The sequence below is a fragment of the Pelobates fuscus genome, chromosome 13, assembly GCF_036172605.1.
Source record: "Pelobates fuscus isolate aPelFus1 chromosome 13, aPelFus1.pri, whole genome shotgun sequence".
Lineage (NCBI taxonomy): Eukaryota > Metazoa > Chordata > Amphibia > Anura > Pelobatidae > Pelobates > Pelobates fuscus.
This window is the reverse complement of record NC_086329.1, coordinates 79025094-79041579: the sequence shown is the minus strand read 5'-3', so window position 1 is coordinate 79041579 and position 16486 is coordinate 79025094. Positions and strand designations below refer to the sequence as shown.

The following is a 16486-nucleotide window of genomic DNA, read 5'->3' as shown; positions in this document are numbered from 1 at the left end:
CTGATTATAACGTACTTCTAATTTATGTGGTGTCGTCAATCCCACAATTGATCTCAGCAACATCTATACAAAAGGCACTGAAAGTCTGAGCTCACTATTAAGTGGCTCAGCAATATGTGAGTAAGACCAATTTGTGTTTATTTATAGTATTATTCAATATATACATATTTCACTATGGTCTACTATTATTTTGTATTTTGGAAATTTTTATCCAGTTCATGGTAAAATAGCACATGTGTATTGTATCACATACATTGTTCAAGTGTGCTCTCACCACAGTTTACTATTTTTGGTACACTGTGTTTTTATGTGGTTGGGTGACCTACATAAGGTGATAGTAGCAAGATATTTTAAACTTTTAATATTTATGTTTTCACCGTTTAATATTCGCTCATACAACTGTTCTCCTGGGGTGAGGGACAATCCCTTATTGTTTACCACTTGTTAAGCTTGACATAAAGTTTAAAACAAATCAGATCCACTACATCTTATATTAATCTTTGCTGGGGAATCCGTTATTTCAGAATGGGATTCTCCCCTCATATATTTTACACCTTCGTAGAACTACATTTTGCTTGAATTCAATATTTTCTAGACTCAGATACTTATAAAACATATATCTATCTTGCTCTTCATTCACAAGTTACATAGTTACAAAGGCTGAAAAGAGACATGTGTCCATCAAGTCCAGCCTTTTTCACATTTGTTTTTTGCTATTGACCCAAAAGAATGCAAAAACAAATGAAGCACTTCCAATGAAAAATTATATAATTGAACATTATGTTTTTGCAAGTATGCATCTAGTTGCTGTTTAAATTACACACGTTCAATTACATAAGTTTCATTCTTTATGCTAAATACAACTATCCTTCTACCTGAGAAAGGTCTTCACTTCTCTTACTACTTCTGACTTTACAAACAGACTGGACAGTTCTACCCTACATCCTGATAGCCGATAATAGCCTATCGCTCTACTGCTACTGTATGACAATTATTCCGATATGTTATTGACCAGAACACTTAACTGTAGCATCTGGAGGACGTGACCCAAGGTTTTCCCAGACCTTACATCAGTGGATCTTATATCTGCCACGCAAACCACTAATGCATGTATCCAACCCCATTCCTATTGGAAGATGTCCTTCAAGATTTTACATAGGGCTTATTTTATTCCCTTATTATGAAGCAATGATGTCCTCAGTAAGTGTGGTAAATGTAACCTTATGCAGGTGGATCTGGTTCACTGCTTATTGCACGGTCCTACAGTGTCATACTTATAGACCATTATAAGACACTCAGGGACATTGTAGAGCTTGACTTCACACAGAGTGGGGGCACTCTTTGGCTTTTTTTCTGACAAAGATAAGGCATTTTTCCAGTCCACTTTTTTTGGCATAAAGATTGCAATTTGGGCTTCAATTCATTACAAATTTGTTTAGCAAATATCATCATAAAAAACACTGGTACAAAAGGTAGCCCTTTTGACTATTTTGGCCTACAAAGTTCAATTCCCTCGGACACAACACAAATAGTACAGACATTCCACACCTCTAACTGGGAGTTATGAAATGGGGACAGGGAGTGGTGGGCCTATGGGTGCTTGCCAGGGACACTACTTGTATTACAGGCAATATACACATAGTCAGTTGTGTCTGGAAAGGGGGCGCGTCGTCTTAGAAAATGGATGTGTCAGCCTGGCATAAACGCATGCCAGGCTGACTGAAAACAACCCCACTCAGGGTAGCACATGCATACAGCACTTATTTTCAACAATATCTTTATTGAGATTTTGTTCACAGCTCACAAGCACTTTAAAAGAGCTCTGGGCATGGGCTTAATGCCCTGACTGTGTGCTGCATAGTGTAAGCATGTCTTCTTGATACTAGTAGTGAAATTGGAGGTGCTTGTTGGGTAGATCAGTACTGCACCAGGGATACACACATGATGGGCAGTAGACACAGACGAACATTTATAAAACCCTTTGAAATCCACCCCTGTACCATTACCACAGTAAAACACGGTCAAAATGATTTATTGGCCTATTTATTAATTATAAGTGCTGCATACCCTGTTCCAACCAATTTAAATGAGATTATTTTAACATTCTCACTATGGTAAAATTGATCATTGGGCTTCAGGTCATAAACGTAAGGTCCTAAGTGAGGTCACTGAAAATATTTATACAGGGTTTTGGGGAGGAATAGCCAAAAAAACAAGCTAATTAACTGGCACAGATCAATAATTCCCATCATTCTCATTCATCCACAACAGTAATATCCCCTTAATGGTGTTGAAACTTTTTGGCTATGCCTGTTGTTTAGATGTCTAGTCATTTTCCTTTAAGAAGCTCATCTCTACAACTAGCCAGTAGAGTCCCATGCCGTGACAGCTGTTCTATTTGGCAGTGATTCACAGCAATAGGGGAATTGACATTGGATACACGTATTTCAGTTGGACTCAACATTTGCATTACCATGTTTAAAAACCTAGATTTTTAAAGACAAATGCCAAACAACATAATCTTTTGTATTCTCTCTGCATAGAATGGTCGCCAAGAGTTTTGCATAAGCTCATCTCCACCCTGCATGCTTACCCCTGCACAATGTATGGAATATGCATACTGCCCAAGCCCACCCTACATCAAACAGGCTCTTTCATAGAATTGTATGTTTGCAGCTGGTGAGCCAGGTATGCTCGGGTGCACCCTAAAAAAGGACTAAATTGTCCTGTTTGCCCCTGTTTAATCCTCTCCTTTTTCTTTTTCTTTTTTTATTTTTATTAACTTGGGTTAATTTCTTATGGTTTTAAACAGAGAAAAAAAACATATCTTTGTATACAGATATCTTTCATCGGAACAAAAATGTTCCTAAATTAGGCATGTATTCTCAGACCACCAAACGTGTTGCATGCCTTTATCAGTCAGAGCTAAAAGAGGTGAAGAGGTGAAGAAATTTATTTTTCCCAGGACTCCAATAACTAAATAAATATCACCAAATCTCTGCAAGGACCGCCGTTAGTGGGCCTGTGTGTGGGATATTTGTCCCTTAGCTTGGCATGATGCATGCCTGTCTATTCTCCAAGCAGACCACTCTTTTTATGGGGAGGTTCACCTCTTTTGGGTGGCACCGGTGACATTGTTTACATCATTGGCCTGCAGCCTTAAACCTCGTCCCCAGGCTTCCTGCATTAAGAGACACCAGTGTTGGGAGGTATATTAGAATGGAATATTTATTTAGAATTCTTGGCAATTCACACCTTGAGAAAATTTCTTATATTCAAAGCACAGATTTAGACCGGTAAGGTGAGCCCATCCTGCCTTTATGAAACACTAGTAAGTTGGTCTTCCTGTAGAAATTGCTTATATCTCCATTGCTATGGGGGGAGTATAAAGTGGTAGAATATATAGTCTATTCACATTCGTCACAGATCCATCAAAACTTACCTGGGCATTCCCAGAATCTGTACGGCACAGGATGAGAGTAAACAGAGGCAATAGTCTGAAACAGAGACAAAAATAATATTTTTAGTCGCGTGAACCTGATAACAAAAGGTATAACATTATTCACATAGTCTAATCTAATTTTATTCCCGGACCTTTATTTACCCGCAGATTATTATGTGGAGAGATAGCTTCTTCAATGTTTTTCTTCTCATTTTGACCACAAAAAAAAAAAAAATATTCAGGGGATATAAGAGTTCGACTTTTGCTTTTACCAAGAAATAACAAATAAATGTCCTTTAACAATGGAGCGATTAAAGAAGAAGTTATCTCATTTTTCTTTCAATATGGAAAAGTGAAATAATTGGGTTTCTGCATCCCTCCCCCCTCCTTCCCCCTTCAGCATGACTTCAGACAGGAAACCTGCCTGGCACTCCTTGGGCACAAAGACGACACACTATATGCCAACATCATGGAAGCCTGTGAAATAAGAGGCCTCGGAGTCTATGCCAAGTAACAAAACACAGCCATGTATTAAATACAATGTTTCACACAGCGTCCTGTACACAAATCTTTAAATTTTACATTGTTTTAACTTAATACTAAATGCAGATAGGGAGTTGCCATTAAAATGATCACTTATAACCAGTATACATTCTCACACGATCTGCCAACTAAAACAAACATCTCAGGGGTGTAGACTACCGTGGGGTTAAAGGACAGCAGTCATCAAATGTCCAGTTCTTGGTTTTTTTAAATTACATTTGATGATGGTTTTTTTTGTTGTTGTTTTTTTAAGTATGTATATTTTTTTTTTCTGAGAAAATTTTACTTTCTTAGCAGCCATCTTGGGTCAGATTCTTCTGTTCTCTGGCTAGCTGATGCTCAACTGAACTTGCCTGTTACTGCAGGTTCACACAGAGCAATCGAAGGAGCAAGCAAGATAGGCTGAGCAGAAGTTGGTCAGATACCTTGGTCACAGTAAAATCTGACCCCCCTCACCTCCAAAAAAGTGATTTAAAAAAAAAAGTCAATATGCATCATTTAAAAGAAAGAAAAAAAAAAATTGGGTTTCATAAAATGTAAAGTTCTTTTAAAACTTAAGAAGTGAAAACCTAATAACAATAGTAAGGCTGCAGTGAATCAAAATCTAAATGTAAAAAAATTTAGACCAACATTGTTAATCTGTGATTAAAGTAGAGCTGGACATGTTTTTTCCCAGTTCAGTTGTTTAATATAGATTTTGACATTCAGATTACAATTAGCAACAATTTTAAATTTAAGGAATAACCCTGTTACTCGCTATAAGTATGCTACAGATCAAACATCGGCTAATTTGCAACTCTTATTAACATGAGAGGGTTGAGAATAAAATGTAAGTATACATTGAATAAAAAACAGCATCATGGGAAAAAGAGGTAAGCTTGGGCTATTTCAATAAGGAATTCAACTATTACTGGTGCAAAATTTCTTTAAAATAGTTGAATTTGTTATTTAATATCAGCTTTGCCATCATTACACATCCTGACTTTTTTTTGTCCAACTTATTATTTTAAACCTAAAAACAGGACCCATTTTTTTCTTCCTCTACAAAAATGTCACTAGGCTTGGTGGAAAAATCTGGTTCAGCCAATACACATTTTCCAAAAATTAAAGGGACACTATAGTCACCAGAACAACTACTGTACACTGGTACCTCGGTTTACAAACGCCTCGGTTAACATCATTTTCGGTTTACAAATGAAAATCCATTGGAAATAATGCCTCGGTTTACAAAATTTTTTCGCAATACAAAGCAAGTTTATCCAGAATGCATTGCACCTGGGAGATTTTTAACGTCGCCCCGGTGTATGTGGGTAGCACGTGGCGTCGAGTGTGGAGGTGTTGGAGCAGCTTTTGCATTGAGTTTTGGAGCCAGTCTGGAAACTTTTTGCAGTGGTTTTGGGACTTTTTGGGTGCATTTCTCAAGCGGTGGAAAGGTAGGGAGCTGAGCGTCATCGTTTGCATGCCTTTTACTGTGTGTTCTGCATCAAGGGTTGGTTTCCATGCCAGGTCATTTTGACTGTTTTTCTGACCTCCAGAACGGATTAATTGGTTTCCAATGCATTCCTATGGGAAACCGCGTTTCGGTTTACACATTTTGCAATAAGAAACGTACCGGAAAACGCATTACATTCGTAAACCAATATACCACTATATTTGTTTTGCTGAGTATAGTCAGTCCCGGCAGGTGTTTTAATGTAAACACTGCCTTTTCAGATAATTCCTGGGAACCCCTCTAATGGTCACTCCTCAGATGGCCAGTAGATATGCTTCCTGGGGCAGTGCTGCACAGTGTGGAGCACTGCTGTTTAACGTCTCCATGCTCTAAATGGAGACGTTATATGCTCCCTAAGAGATAAGTTGAGACAATGGTGGGAAAATGGGACAGTGTACTGCAAACCATCAGAGTATCTCTCATCAGGGGCAAAATCTAGCACCCAACTACCTACTTGTGTAAAGAGTAGGGGGAGAGAGAGGAGGGAAGAGAACCTGGACCAACCCCAGCATGATGTGTATTAAAATAGAAGCAGGTGCATTGGGATGTCTGTTGGCACAGTACTGAAAGAGAGAGTCAGCCGGCAGGAATTGAGCAGGGCCTTCGCCAGGTTGACATTGCCTGAATTGGCAAACTGGGATATTTCATAGCAGACTGCAGTATTTGGGGTTGACCAGGCCTATAATGGAGTATATCTGCACACCTCAAAACCACCACATTCTGTCCTGTCACCCTGGGTCTGTTCTCTAGTATCTTGCATCTGGGAACACGACAAATGTCCTTAATTAGCCAAACAAAAATGTATCATTAAATGGGCTCTAACTAGTCCTTCAGGAGTTCTGTCCACATGGTCTGTCCTGAGTTGGACTGGTCAAAGTACTCGTCTGTCACCTTGTTGTGCGTGCACGACCGTTATTCTGGTGTCCTGCGCACTTCCACAATGAACCCTTACACATTTGGACCCACCCTTCTGGTCCACCTACTGACCCATCCTGTTTTCATACCTCCGACTGTCGGAAGGCATCTGTATGTTGCTTCTGAAGCAGGGCTGGCGCTTCCTACAGGCTAACTAGGTGGGGGCCAAGGGTGCTGCTTAAAGGGCAGCATGAGTTTTACTGCTCTGTTTGTTTGGCCGCCCCTCTATGTTTGAATATTGATACAAATTGTGCCGCCGGCCATGTTACCGGGCGTTAGGGAGCACTTACATGGCTGCTCACTAGCGCCTGGTGTAACACTGGTCCGGCAGCATCCACATCAGCCTGCTCAGCCAGACTCCCCACAAGAACTCCCATTGACGCAACAGCAAAGGCGCTTCAATTTCTTGCTCCCGCCCCTTGGGGCAGGGGGATGGCTGAGACGGAGTGAAAGCGACCAGGCGCGGGGAAGCTGCTAGGAACACATGAAAAGCAGTCAAATATGAAGAAAGGTCAATGGGACATCACAATATTGTGAAGAATTTGTGTTTGTGCATGTCAGTATCTATGGGTCAGTGTGTGTCTGTATGGGTCAGTGTGTGTCTGTATGGGTCAGTGTGTGTATGTGTGTCTGTATGTGTCTGCATGGGTCAGTGTGTGTCTGCATGAGTGGGTGGAACAAATGGGGCGGCACATTTTTTTCCCCCTAGGGAGGCAACAAATTTTGCAACGGCCCTGTTCTGAAGGTGTTTATTAAGTGATGATAGATTAACATGCAGAACACATGCAGGCCGTCAATGGTGGCAGTGAATGCACAAGAAACGTGCGTCTCTAAAGCACCGATCTCAACATTCTGCTGATGGTTATAACGATGGAAGTTTTAGAGATAACGGATTTCGCAAGCTGCAACTTTATATTTACCTTTCAATTGACCACAATTCACTGTTTAGGAAATCAAACCCTTGAAGTATGCTTACAAACCTGGGAATTGTAGAGAACTTTTGAGTGAATTACAGATTTTAGACAAAAATATAACATTTTGATAATATTTCCAATTTGGATATTATGGCTTAAAATTGGTAATTCTCAATCTGGTATATAAAGCCCCATACATCCCATACAAATAAGCACTAAGTATTTTTGGGGATCCCTGGGATATACATTGATCCTTTGATACTCTAATTAACTATTTCCTGGAGAGCATAGTACAGCTGGCTTCACTTCCAGTAATGAAAGGTATGGGAGTGCATCTGCCAGGTCTGTGCTAATATAATATTTTACTTGGCTCTCTACGTTACTTTCTGGTACAGGAATCAAGCTCAGAAATGATTCACTAATTTGTGGAAAAAAGTTGAAAGGAAAAAACAGACTTCTTTTCTCTCCGTTAATTATCAATCTCAAGGCTTTTCATGTATTTGAAGCTTTGGAATCGTGTACTCTAGATTTTGACTGAAGGTCAAACACCAGTTGCATCAATAATTGGTCGACTTCATGTTCTAATAATGTAATTAGGTACAGCACCAGGCCACATCTACATATATAATGCCAGGGTCCAAAATATTACAGTGAATACTCTAGAACTGGCGATTGTTGGCCTGTTTACTTGGACCGAAATCATGATCTGTCAGTCATTTTAAATTGCTGGACTGGAGTGGGGGAGAAAAGTGCTACATAAATGCTGCCTTTTCTGAGGCCCTCTCTGTTACTCCGACAGCCACTAGAGGGACTTCCTGTGTCGGTCCTGCAAAGATTGCAGGACCAACATTGAGCAGCTCAGAGATCTGCATGCAGATGCTGAATGCTGCCCACAGAGATGCACTTATTGAATCATCTAAATGAGGAGATGCTGATTGGTGTAGCCCGGCAATTTATCGCACAATCGCATTAGTCTCCCAAGGCTTCCTGAAGCTGAACCTTGTGGTGGTACACTCACATGATGAGGGCCGAGCAGGGTGGATGAACGGTGAAAGACACTGTGTATGAAAATTTAGGAAGATTGAACGACCGCCATATGAGTGCAAAACCAGTGATACGAAGATAGCCAAATTGTAACCACCCAAATTTATCAAGGGTGATGGAAAGGTCAAGGAGTATAAAGTAGAGCAATAAATGTTGGTCTTGAAGCACAGAAGTCTAAATGGTTTTGTGAGTAAACAAGACACCGACCATACTACAGAAACATCTTTCAGAGTATGACAGTGTAAAGTTAGTTGTGAACATGCTTAGGGAAAGACAATGTCAATGAGTTTTCAGACTGTTTAATAAATTTCTTCCATTGGTTTAAAAGTTAGGTCGAAGTCCTTTGTGATCACTGCAAGCATGGCTTTTCCTGCCCAAACCAGTTCCACAGAGTTAGGCTGTGTGAGATAAGTGGCTTAACTGGGTGTGGTAAGCCAACTATCTCCAGGTACAAAAAATATCCCTATTCACAACAACAGCAAAAATACACAAAAATACATAACTCCTATCATACTGTACAGAACCCCCACATTCAACCTATCGCCAGATAGCTTGGATCTGAGCGCTCAATATTTCCGAACACCGCTCAGATCCCACAACCACAGTCAAATCGCCATGGGGTTAAAGTTACAGCATGGGCTGATGAGAGGGGCCATATTCATGAGGCAAGAGGCTAGCCATTAGTCCTCTCCAGGTAGAAGTGGCGAAGGGCACTTCGTCACAGGATGGTTTGAATGTGGATGCATTTACACAACAACCATAAGAGCAAAAACTGTAAGAGGCACAGAGGCAGGCTAGATTCAGTTTAGTGCCTAATGTCAGTAGGACAGCACTAATTCAATGGTAGGCAGCCTTGGGCATTCCAGATGTTGTGAACTACATTCCCCCTAAAGCTTTGCCAGCATTATAGATGTAAAAACATTATGGAGATGTAGTCCACAACATCTGGAGTGCCTATGGTTGCTTATCACGCTTGATTAGTTCCATCCAGGGCCTAACCGTAAAACTTTTATGTTCCAAACTAAATAGGGAAGTTCAGGACAATATATTCCACTTCAAACAATACTAATTTATGTATTACCAAAAGTATTTACAAATGTAAGGCTACTGGCAAAATGATTCACGTTGGCTAAAAAAATATCTAATTTTCACTATTAACTTAAAGGGAAACTATAGTGCCAGGAAAATAAACTTGCTTTCCTGGCACTATAGATTCCCTCCATGTCAAGGCCCCCTCCCGTGAAAAGGATTAATAACCCCTTAATTCACTTACCTGGATCAAGCGCGGATGTTCCTCAGCGCTGGCTCAGCTCGCCCACGCTCCTCCACCGCCAACATCCACCAGCGGGGAAGACCAAATGCGCATGCGCGACAATGGCCGTGCTCGCATTAGGATCTCCCCATAGGAAAGCATTATTCAATGCTTTCCTATGGGGATTCCGGCGACGCTGGAAGTCCTCATGCATAGCGTGACAACGTCCAGCGTAGTTTAGACAAGCAAAAGTCGTCTAAGCACCCGGAAGTCCCTCTAGGGGCTGTCTGGTAGAGAGCCACTAGAGGAGGAGTTACCCCTAGCAGGTAATTTTTGCAGTTTATAAAAACTGCAATAATTACCACTCTAGGGTTAAGGGAGATGGGAGTTGGCACTGAGACCACTTCAATGAGCTGAAGTGGTCTGGGTGCCTACAATGTCCCTTTCATACAAATAATTGTAGAACTGCCTGAAATTGCTTTATTGATTGTGATAGCAATGAGAACATTTAACAAAATAATTAGCTTTGTATTACTGTCATAGGAATCGATATCCATGAAATAGAGCAGTAAACTAGGTCCAAAAGCCCTATCATAACATCAATATGTCCCTCTATCCAAGTCTCAAACTTATATGCCCCAAATAATAGCTGAGAATTACAGAGTTAAGGAAAGGTGTGGGGAAAGAGTGCTATAATATTTAGTGTATATGGATAGATCAATGGTGAATTTATCAAATAAGGTGAATAATCAACAAGAGGGCTTGTCATAGTTTATACCCAGATGGTAGCAAGATCCTCAGAAGTTACTGCTAAGTAACTAATCATACAATGGCATCCGCCAAGACAGTACACAACTACTTCCGTTACGAAGGAATAGATACTTTAGTAGGATGAATTGACCTAAGGATAAATAATATTGGTGCTAAGCACCCTAAAAATCTAATAGTGCTATTAAGGTAAACTAGCAGCCTGATGAAATCCAGCTTTAAGAGTCTCACAAGACTTACAGACCCAACTTAAGATTGTAGTGGAACCCAATATCATCTTAGTCTCCATTAAATTGGACTACACCTTATATGACGCATGTTTTGGTGCTAATGTAGCATATTCATAGTAACGATAGAGGAAATATGAATATTTTAGGGGCTCTTTCATGGATATTCTTTAGTATGACAGTAATACAAAGCTAATTCTTATATGAAGTGCTCTCATTGGTATCAGAATCATTAAAGCCAGTTTCAACCATTTCAACAATTGTCTGATATTTTTTAGCCAGCAAGAATCATGTTACATTTCATTTTGCCAGTAGGCGATGATTTCGTACAAACTTTGTAATACTTTTGTTAATACATAAACTAGCATTGATTGAAGTGGAATATATTCACTCAAAGGGTTTGTTCGTTTTGTCTTTAACTTCACTATTTCGTTTGGAAAATTGACACAACAAGCATCAATGCGGAGGGATAGATTAGAGGGTACAATAGTGTTGACTGAAGAGAGTGGTAAACTAGTAAACAATTCACGACAAGCACACTGGATAATAGGCAAAGACACGAGGTATGCAAATTATTATCCGGCATATGGCTGGTTATGATCACAGACATAGCATGCTTGGATTTATATCAGTAATGGACTGACACATGGCTGTTTGTCAATAAACAGAACACAGGTACACACAGTATACCTTCAATAAGATCACTGGCACAATATATGTATACACAGAATTAGATCGCCAGCACTTGACTGACTATCTTGGATTACACGGTTGGCACAAAGTGTATATTATAAACTAAATTATATAAGGGACACTGTAGATTGTTGGCACATTGTATACCCAGGATTTGGTACACAGCATACTTGCAATCAAATTATTGGAATACTGTATACCCAGGAGCAGAGGGCTGGCACGTGGCTGGTTATCTAGAATCAACTATTTGGCACATCATATACCCATGGCTAGACTAGAGGTACACAGTATACCTTGGGTTAAGCCACTGGCAGGGTTTTTAATATAGAATTAAATCATTTTGCACACTCTATGAATGCAGTAAGAGCATTGACACTCAACATACCTGGAATGTATTTGCAATATGGTGTGGAACTATGAAACCCAAGATTAGATCACTGGCACAAGACATACCTAGGATTATATCATTTTAACCCAGTATACCGGCAACAGGTCATCGCCATATAGTATCCCAAGATTAGATCATTGACACATGGCTGGTTATCTAGAATTAGATCATTGGCACGTCATACCTAGGATTAGATCATGGTCGCCCAGTATACCCGTAAATGTATCTAATTTTAGATCACTGGCACACAGTGCACCAAGAATTGAATCAGAAGCCACGTTCTATACCCAGAATTTGAAGACTGGTCTTTGTGTATACAGAACTAGAATACTGGCACACAGTATACTTGAGAAAACAAATGATTACACAATGTCTTTGGTATTAAATAAATGCCACGTGCCTATTTACCAGGATTAGATCACAGACTGTAGCCATTACCCATGCTTTCTAAGAATCGTTGAATAAATATACTCTTTCCAGACTATTTGTCTCCCAACACTCCATTTTGCGTGGTGATATCCCCGCCCCCAGTGTGTATTTACCTCATTCATGTTAAACCGCTTGATACTAAGACAGTGTGTTTATAAATCATATACACATTACATAAAGCGTTTGAAAAGCTTGACAGTCATGCCAATGTATCTACCATTGCTGGAGACTAAACACATGTTTACTGAAAGTGATAACAGATTTATCATCCAGCCATCCAGTCTCAATAATATTTTATTTACTATATCCAGTTAAAGGGCAGAGCTTTCTCACTGAATTGAATCTGTAGTACACAAGGACAATCATACACACAGTTCCATGCAGTAGATTGCTCTTTATATAAACAGAGTTAAAATTTCACTTCCTCCTCCAAAGCCAAGGTTCGGAATGAAATGATTTGGACTCTATGTATCCCAAAAGACCAGCACTTCCTGACCCAAACATTCCTGAATATATTACATGGTCTTTATATGAGTTAAAGAAGCGAATCGCAGTTATCGAAGACTAACCGTGTTCATTCAGAGAATCAAATTCTTGGTCCATATCCCAAAGGCTATATTACGGATTTTTAACCCTTTGGTATTGTCCGATGGACAAGACATGGGTTGCTTATGTATATTCCAGCATTAGAACACAGAAGATATACAAGTCAGTTGAACTAGAAAGTCAAAATTTAACAATGGCAAAATTTAGACTCAATCCAATGGGTTGTGTATTTCCTTAGAGACTTGGTAGCCACACGCTGTACTGGGGAATACAAACGGGGAGCAAATTGTTAATTGTGGAGCATTCTCCAGAAACATTTTTGCTGGTTTCTATAGTTACAGCATTGTTTTGCCATTTTATTACAGAACTGCCCAATATTTACCTTGTTAACCCCTTAAGGACACATAACATGTGTGACATGTCATGATTCTCTTTTATTCCAGAAGTTTGGTCCTTAAGGGGTTAAACATGGCACAAACACAAACAATTATCTAGGGAAACAGCAAGTGCTAACTAACAACTGGCGCTGGTTATTCAACTTTTATGACCAATGACAGATAATTGCTCTTATTAATATGAAACGCAATTATATTCGGGTCTCGTGGATGAAAAGGGTTAAAATTCGCTCAATGATTTCTCAAAATCCTGCCACTATGATAACTGGGGATAATGTGTTAAAACATGTTGTTTTTGCCGGTGGATGATTTAAAAGAAATGGTGATGAACAAATACTGAGTATTGAGTTATGGAGTAATCTTATACAGTTGCAAAAAAAATCTCTAACATGATAATAGGAATAACAGATTTACAAAGAATTTTTTTTTCAAAGTATCTTTTAAATGATCAATGTCATATCAATCACACTAGAAAAATAAGAATTGTGGATTACTGCTGAGAATAATATATCATTATATATTAGATGTACATATATCGTGTATAGGGACCTATATAATAGTATGAATCTGTATAAAAATGTAAAAAGTAAAAAAAAAAAAAAACATTTTATATGCAGATCAGAAAAAAAGATTATCCATTAACGTATATGTGAATAACTAGAATCATAAAAAATATCTTGCATTTTGTATTGTAGACCCTTTCTTGTGTTCTTAATTAAAATAAATCTAATTAACTAAACACTAATAGTGAAAAGAAGAAACTGTTCATAGAATATCTTCAATGTCACACCTGTTTTATAGAAAGACAGCCCTTGTATCTGTTGATAAGATATCCCTAGGAACTTGCCTTTATTTCTCAAAGCAAAATGCAGAAAAAAAAAAAAAAAAAAATGAATATAAATAAAGAAAGTGTAATGAACAGCACCCACCTTAATTTCAGCATATCTCAGAATTTGCAGGGCTCCTAGTGATGTAACTGAGCAGGATGAGAGCTCTTGCTTGCGCCCTTGCACACTGGAGTGAGGAGTGAGTGTGCACCTGGTTTAGTTTAACTCTCTTCTGTAATTCAACATTAAACCATTTGCAGGAGGAATGTAAAAAATGAACACTTCATTTTCAGAGTATGTTAAGCAATGTAAATGGGGCCTCAGTCAGAAACAGATGGTTGTGATTACTCAGTTCACAAACTGGCCAGACTCCTCACAACAATCTCGGGGTGACTGCCAAAATAGAGGGGGGGGGGGGGGGGGAGGCGGAATACACACACTCTAAAAGTCTTAACTATTGTGTAGATGGAGGGCAGTGATACAAATCATTTCGTTCTGATCCTTCCTGTCTGCAATAATAGTGTGATTGCCTTAATTAATGTTGGCAGGCATTGGGACAGGAAGCAAAGCAGATAGCATGGTGATGGGGATCACATATAATCTATGTCATGTGTTTGTGTATAGCATTAATGTACAATATACAGTTACAGTGGGCTGCATAATCTTTTACGATATTTTACAATACTTTATAAGAACATATGTATTTCACCATCATTTTACTCCTGGCATAGATCTCATTAACCCAATGCCACCTGTCTGAAGAAGACCTCAACTGACTCAGTATCATATGTCTGAAGAAAGCTTTCTTTCTGTCCCAATATCAACTGTTGGAGGACCTCTTTTCTTCCAAACCAGTGCCACCTGTCTAAAAAGGATGTGTTTTCTTCTGCCCCATGCACCTGTTGGAAAAGACCTGATTTTTCAGATCCAGAATCAAATATCTGAAAACACCTTCTTTCCCTTCTGTCCAAATACCACCTGTCGGAAATGAACCTCCAATCTTCTAAAACAATACCATCTGTTGGAAACGAACACTCTTCTCACTCAATACCACCTGCTTCAGGTTGATATTTTTATTAGGTACAACTAAGTACACGTTCTAAAAGTTGGATTGACTGAGCTTGTCAAGAAGGTAGGCCAGGGTCAGAGCCAGCACAAGCCAAAAACAGCCCTGGCCAATCAGCATCTCCTCATAGAGATGCATTGAATCAATGAAAAAAACTGCCTCTTTTCAGTACACTCCTGCACTTTCTTAACCCATAAAACATAATATTTTTCCTACCTTCACCTGCTCTTGATAATCCAATTATTTCCAATTTTTATTTTTCACAGTTTAGTAATGATCTGTTTTCTCCTCCTCTTTATTTCCTCAGTCTCCCTCAGTATAAAAATCTCTCCTTACACCCACTTCACTCATCCCCCCATCTACACCTACATATGCCCCTCTCTGCTACACTCCCCCCTTCTCTCATATCATGCCTTGCACTAATTTTTCTACTCTCTCACTCCGACCCACAATCGATCTCATCCTAGACCCCATGCATACAAAACCCATTCACACCTCCTGTCACTTTCTCTCCTCCTACGTCTAGCAGCTAGTGATGTCTCTCCCAATCCAGAGCCCTTCACCTTCTCTACACACACTAAGACAACCAGAAACCCCACAAACCTCATCACAATACCCTGCCATTTACCCTCACTAACCAAAATTCATTGTGCACTCTGGAATGCCCACTCCATCTGCAGTAATTTAAAATCAACCATACACGACTTTTTCATCTCAAATTCACTCACACTGCTTGCACTTACAGAGACCTGGCTGTCCCCCTCTGATAGCGCTACTCCTGCCTCTTTATGTTTTGGTGGGCTACAATTCTCTCACACTCCCAGACTCAACTGTAAAGGAGGCGGCGTAGGCATACTTCTCTCCCCTCAATGTACCTTTCAACCAATCATAACTCCCCCTGCCCTATCCTTTTCTTCTTTTGAAGTTCACACTGTCCGCCTACTTAAACCCACTCCTTTAAGAATTTCTATCATCTACCGCCCCCCCCGGTTATCCTAGACTATTCACTGAGCACTTTTCTTCCTGGCTTCCCCACTTCCTCTCATCTAGCACTCCTTCCCTTATACTTGGGGATTTCAATATCCCAATCAACAACCCCAATTGCACTGATGCCTCTCGTCTGCTCTCTGTAACCTCCTCCTTTGGCCTTACGCAATGGTCCAATTTAGCAACCCATACAGCGGGAAACACTCTTGATCTTGCCCTCACCAACCTCTGTACTGCCTCTAATCTCTCCAATATTCCTTTTTCTCTACCTGACCACCATCTGCTTACTTTTGACATTGGCATCCCTAAGACCCAATTGACACCACTGTCTGAACATCACTCTTACAGAAACCTCCAATGTCTTGACCTAGAGCATTTCTCCACTAATCTCCAAACTCTCCTTTTACCTATCTCAAACCTCACCTGTCCTAGTTCTGTAACCTCCTTCTACAATTCAACCCTCTCCTCTCAACTAGACATCATGGCACCTTGTACATTTAAATGACACAGGCGCCCCCAACAACAACCCTGGCACACCAAGCTCACTCGATACCTCCA

At 39.8% G+C, this 16486-nt stretch overlaps 1 protein-coding gene across 1 annotated transcript in view; it reads right to left on the bottom strand.

Moving 5' to 3' along the window:
* FBLN5 (fibulin 5) overlaps positions 1–14216 on the bottom strand; it is a 50305-nt gene extending 36089 nt beyond the window's left edge. Inside the window, exons 1-2 of the mRNA XM_063440402.1 lie at positions 13978–14216; positions 3443–3497 (exon numbers count right to left, since the gene is read on the bottom strand). Coding sequence (XP_063296472.1) covers positions 3443–3497; positions 13978–13991 — 69 coding nt within the window. The 5' untranslated portion in view covers positions 13992–14216. The remainder of the gene's footprint in view (positions 1–3442; positions 3498–13977) is intronic.
* Positions 14217–16486: the final 2270 nt, after the last annotated feature.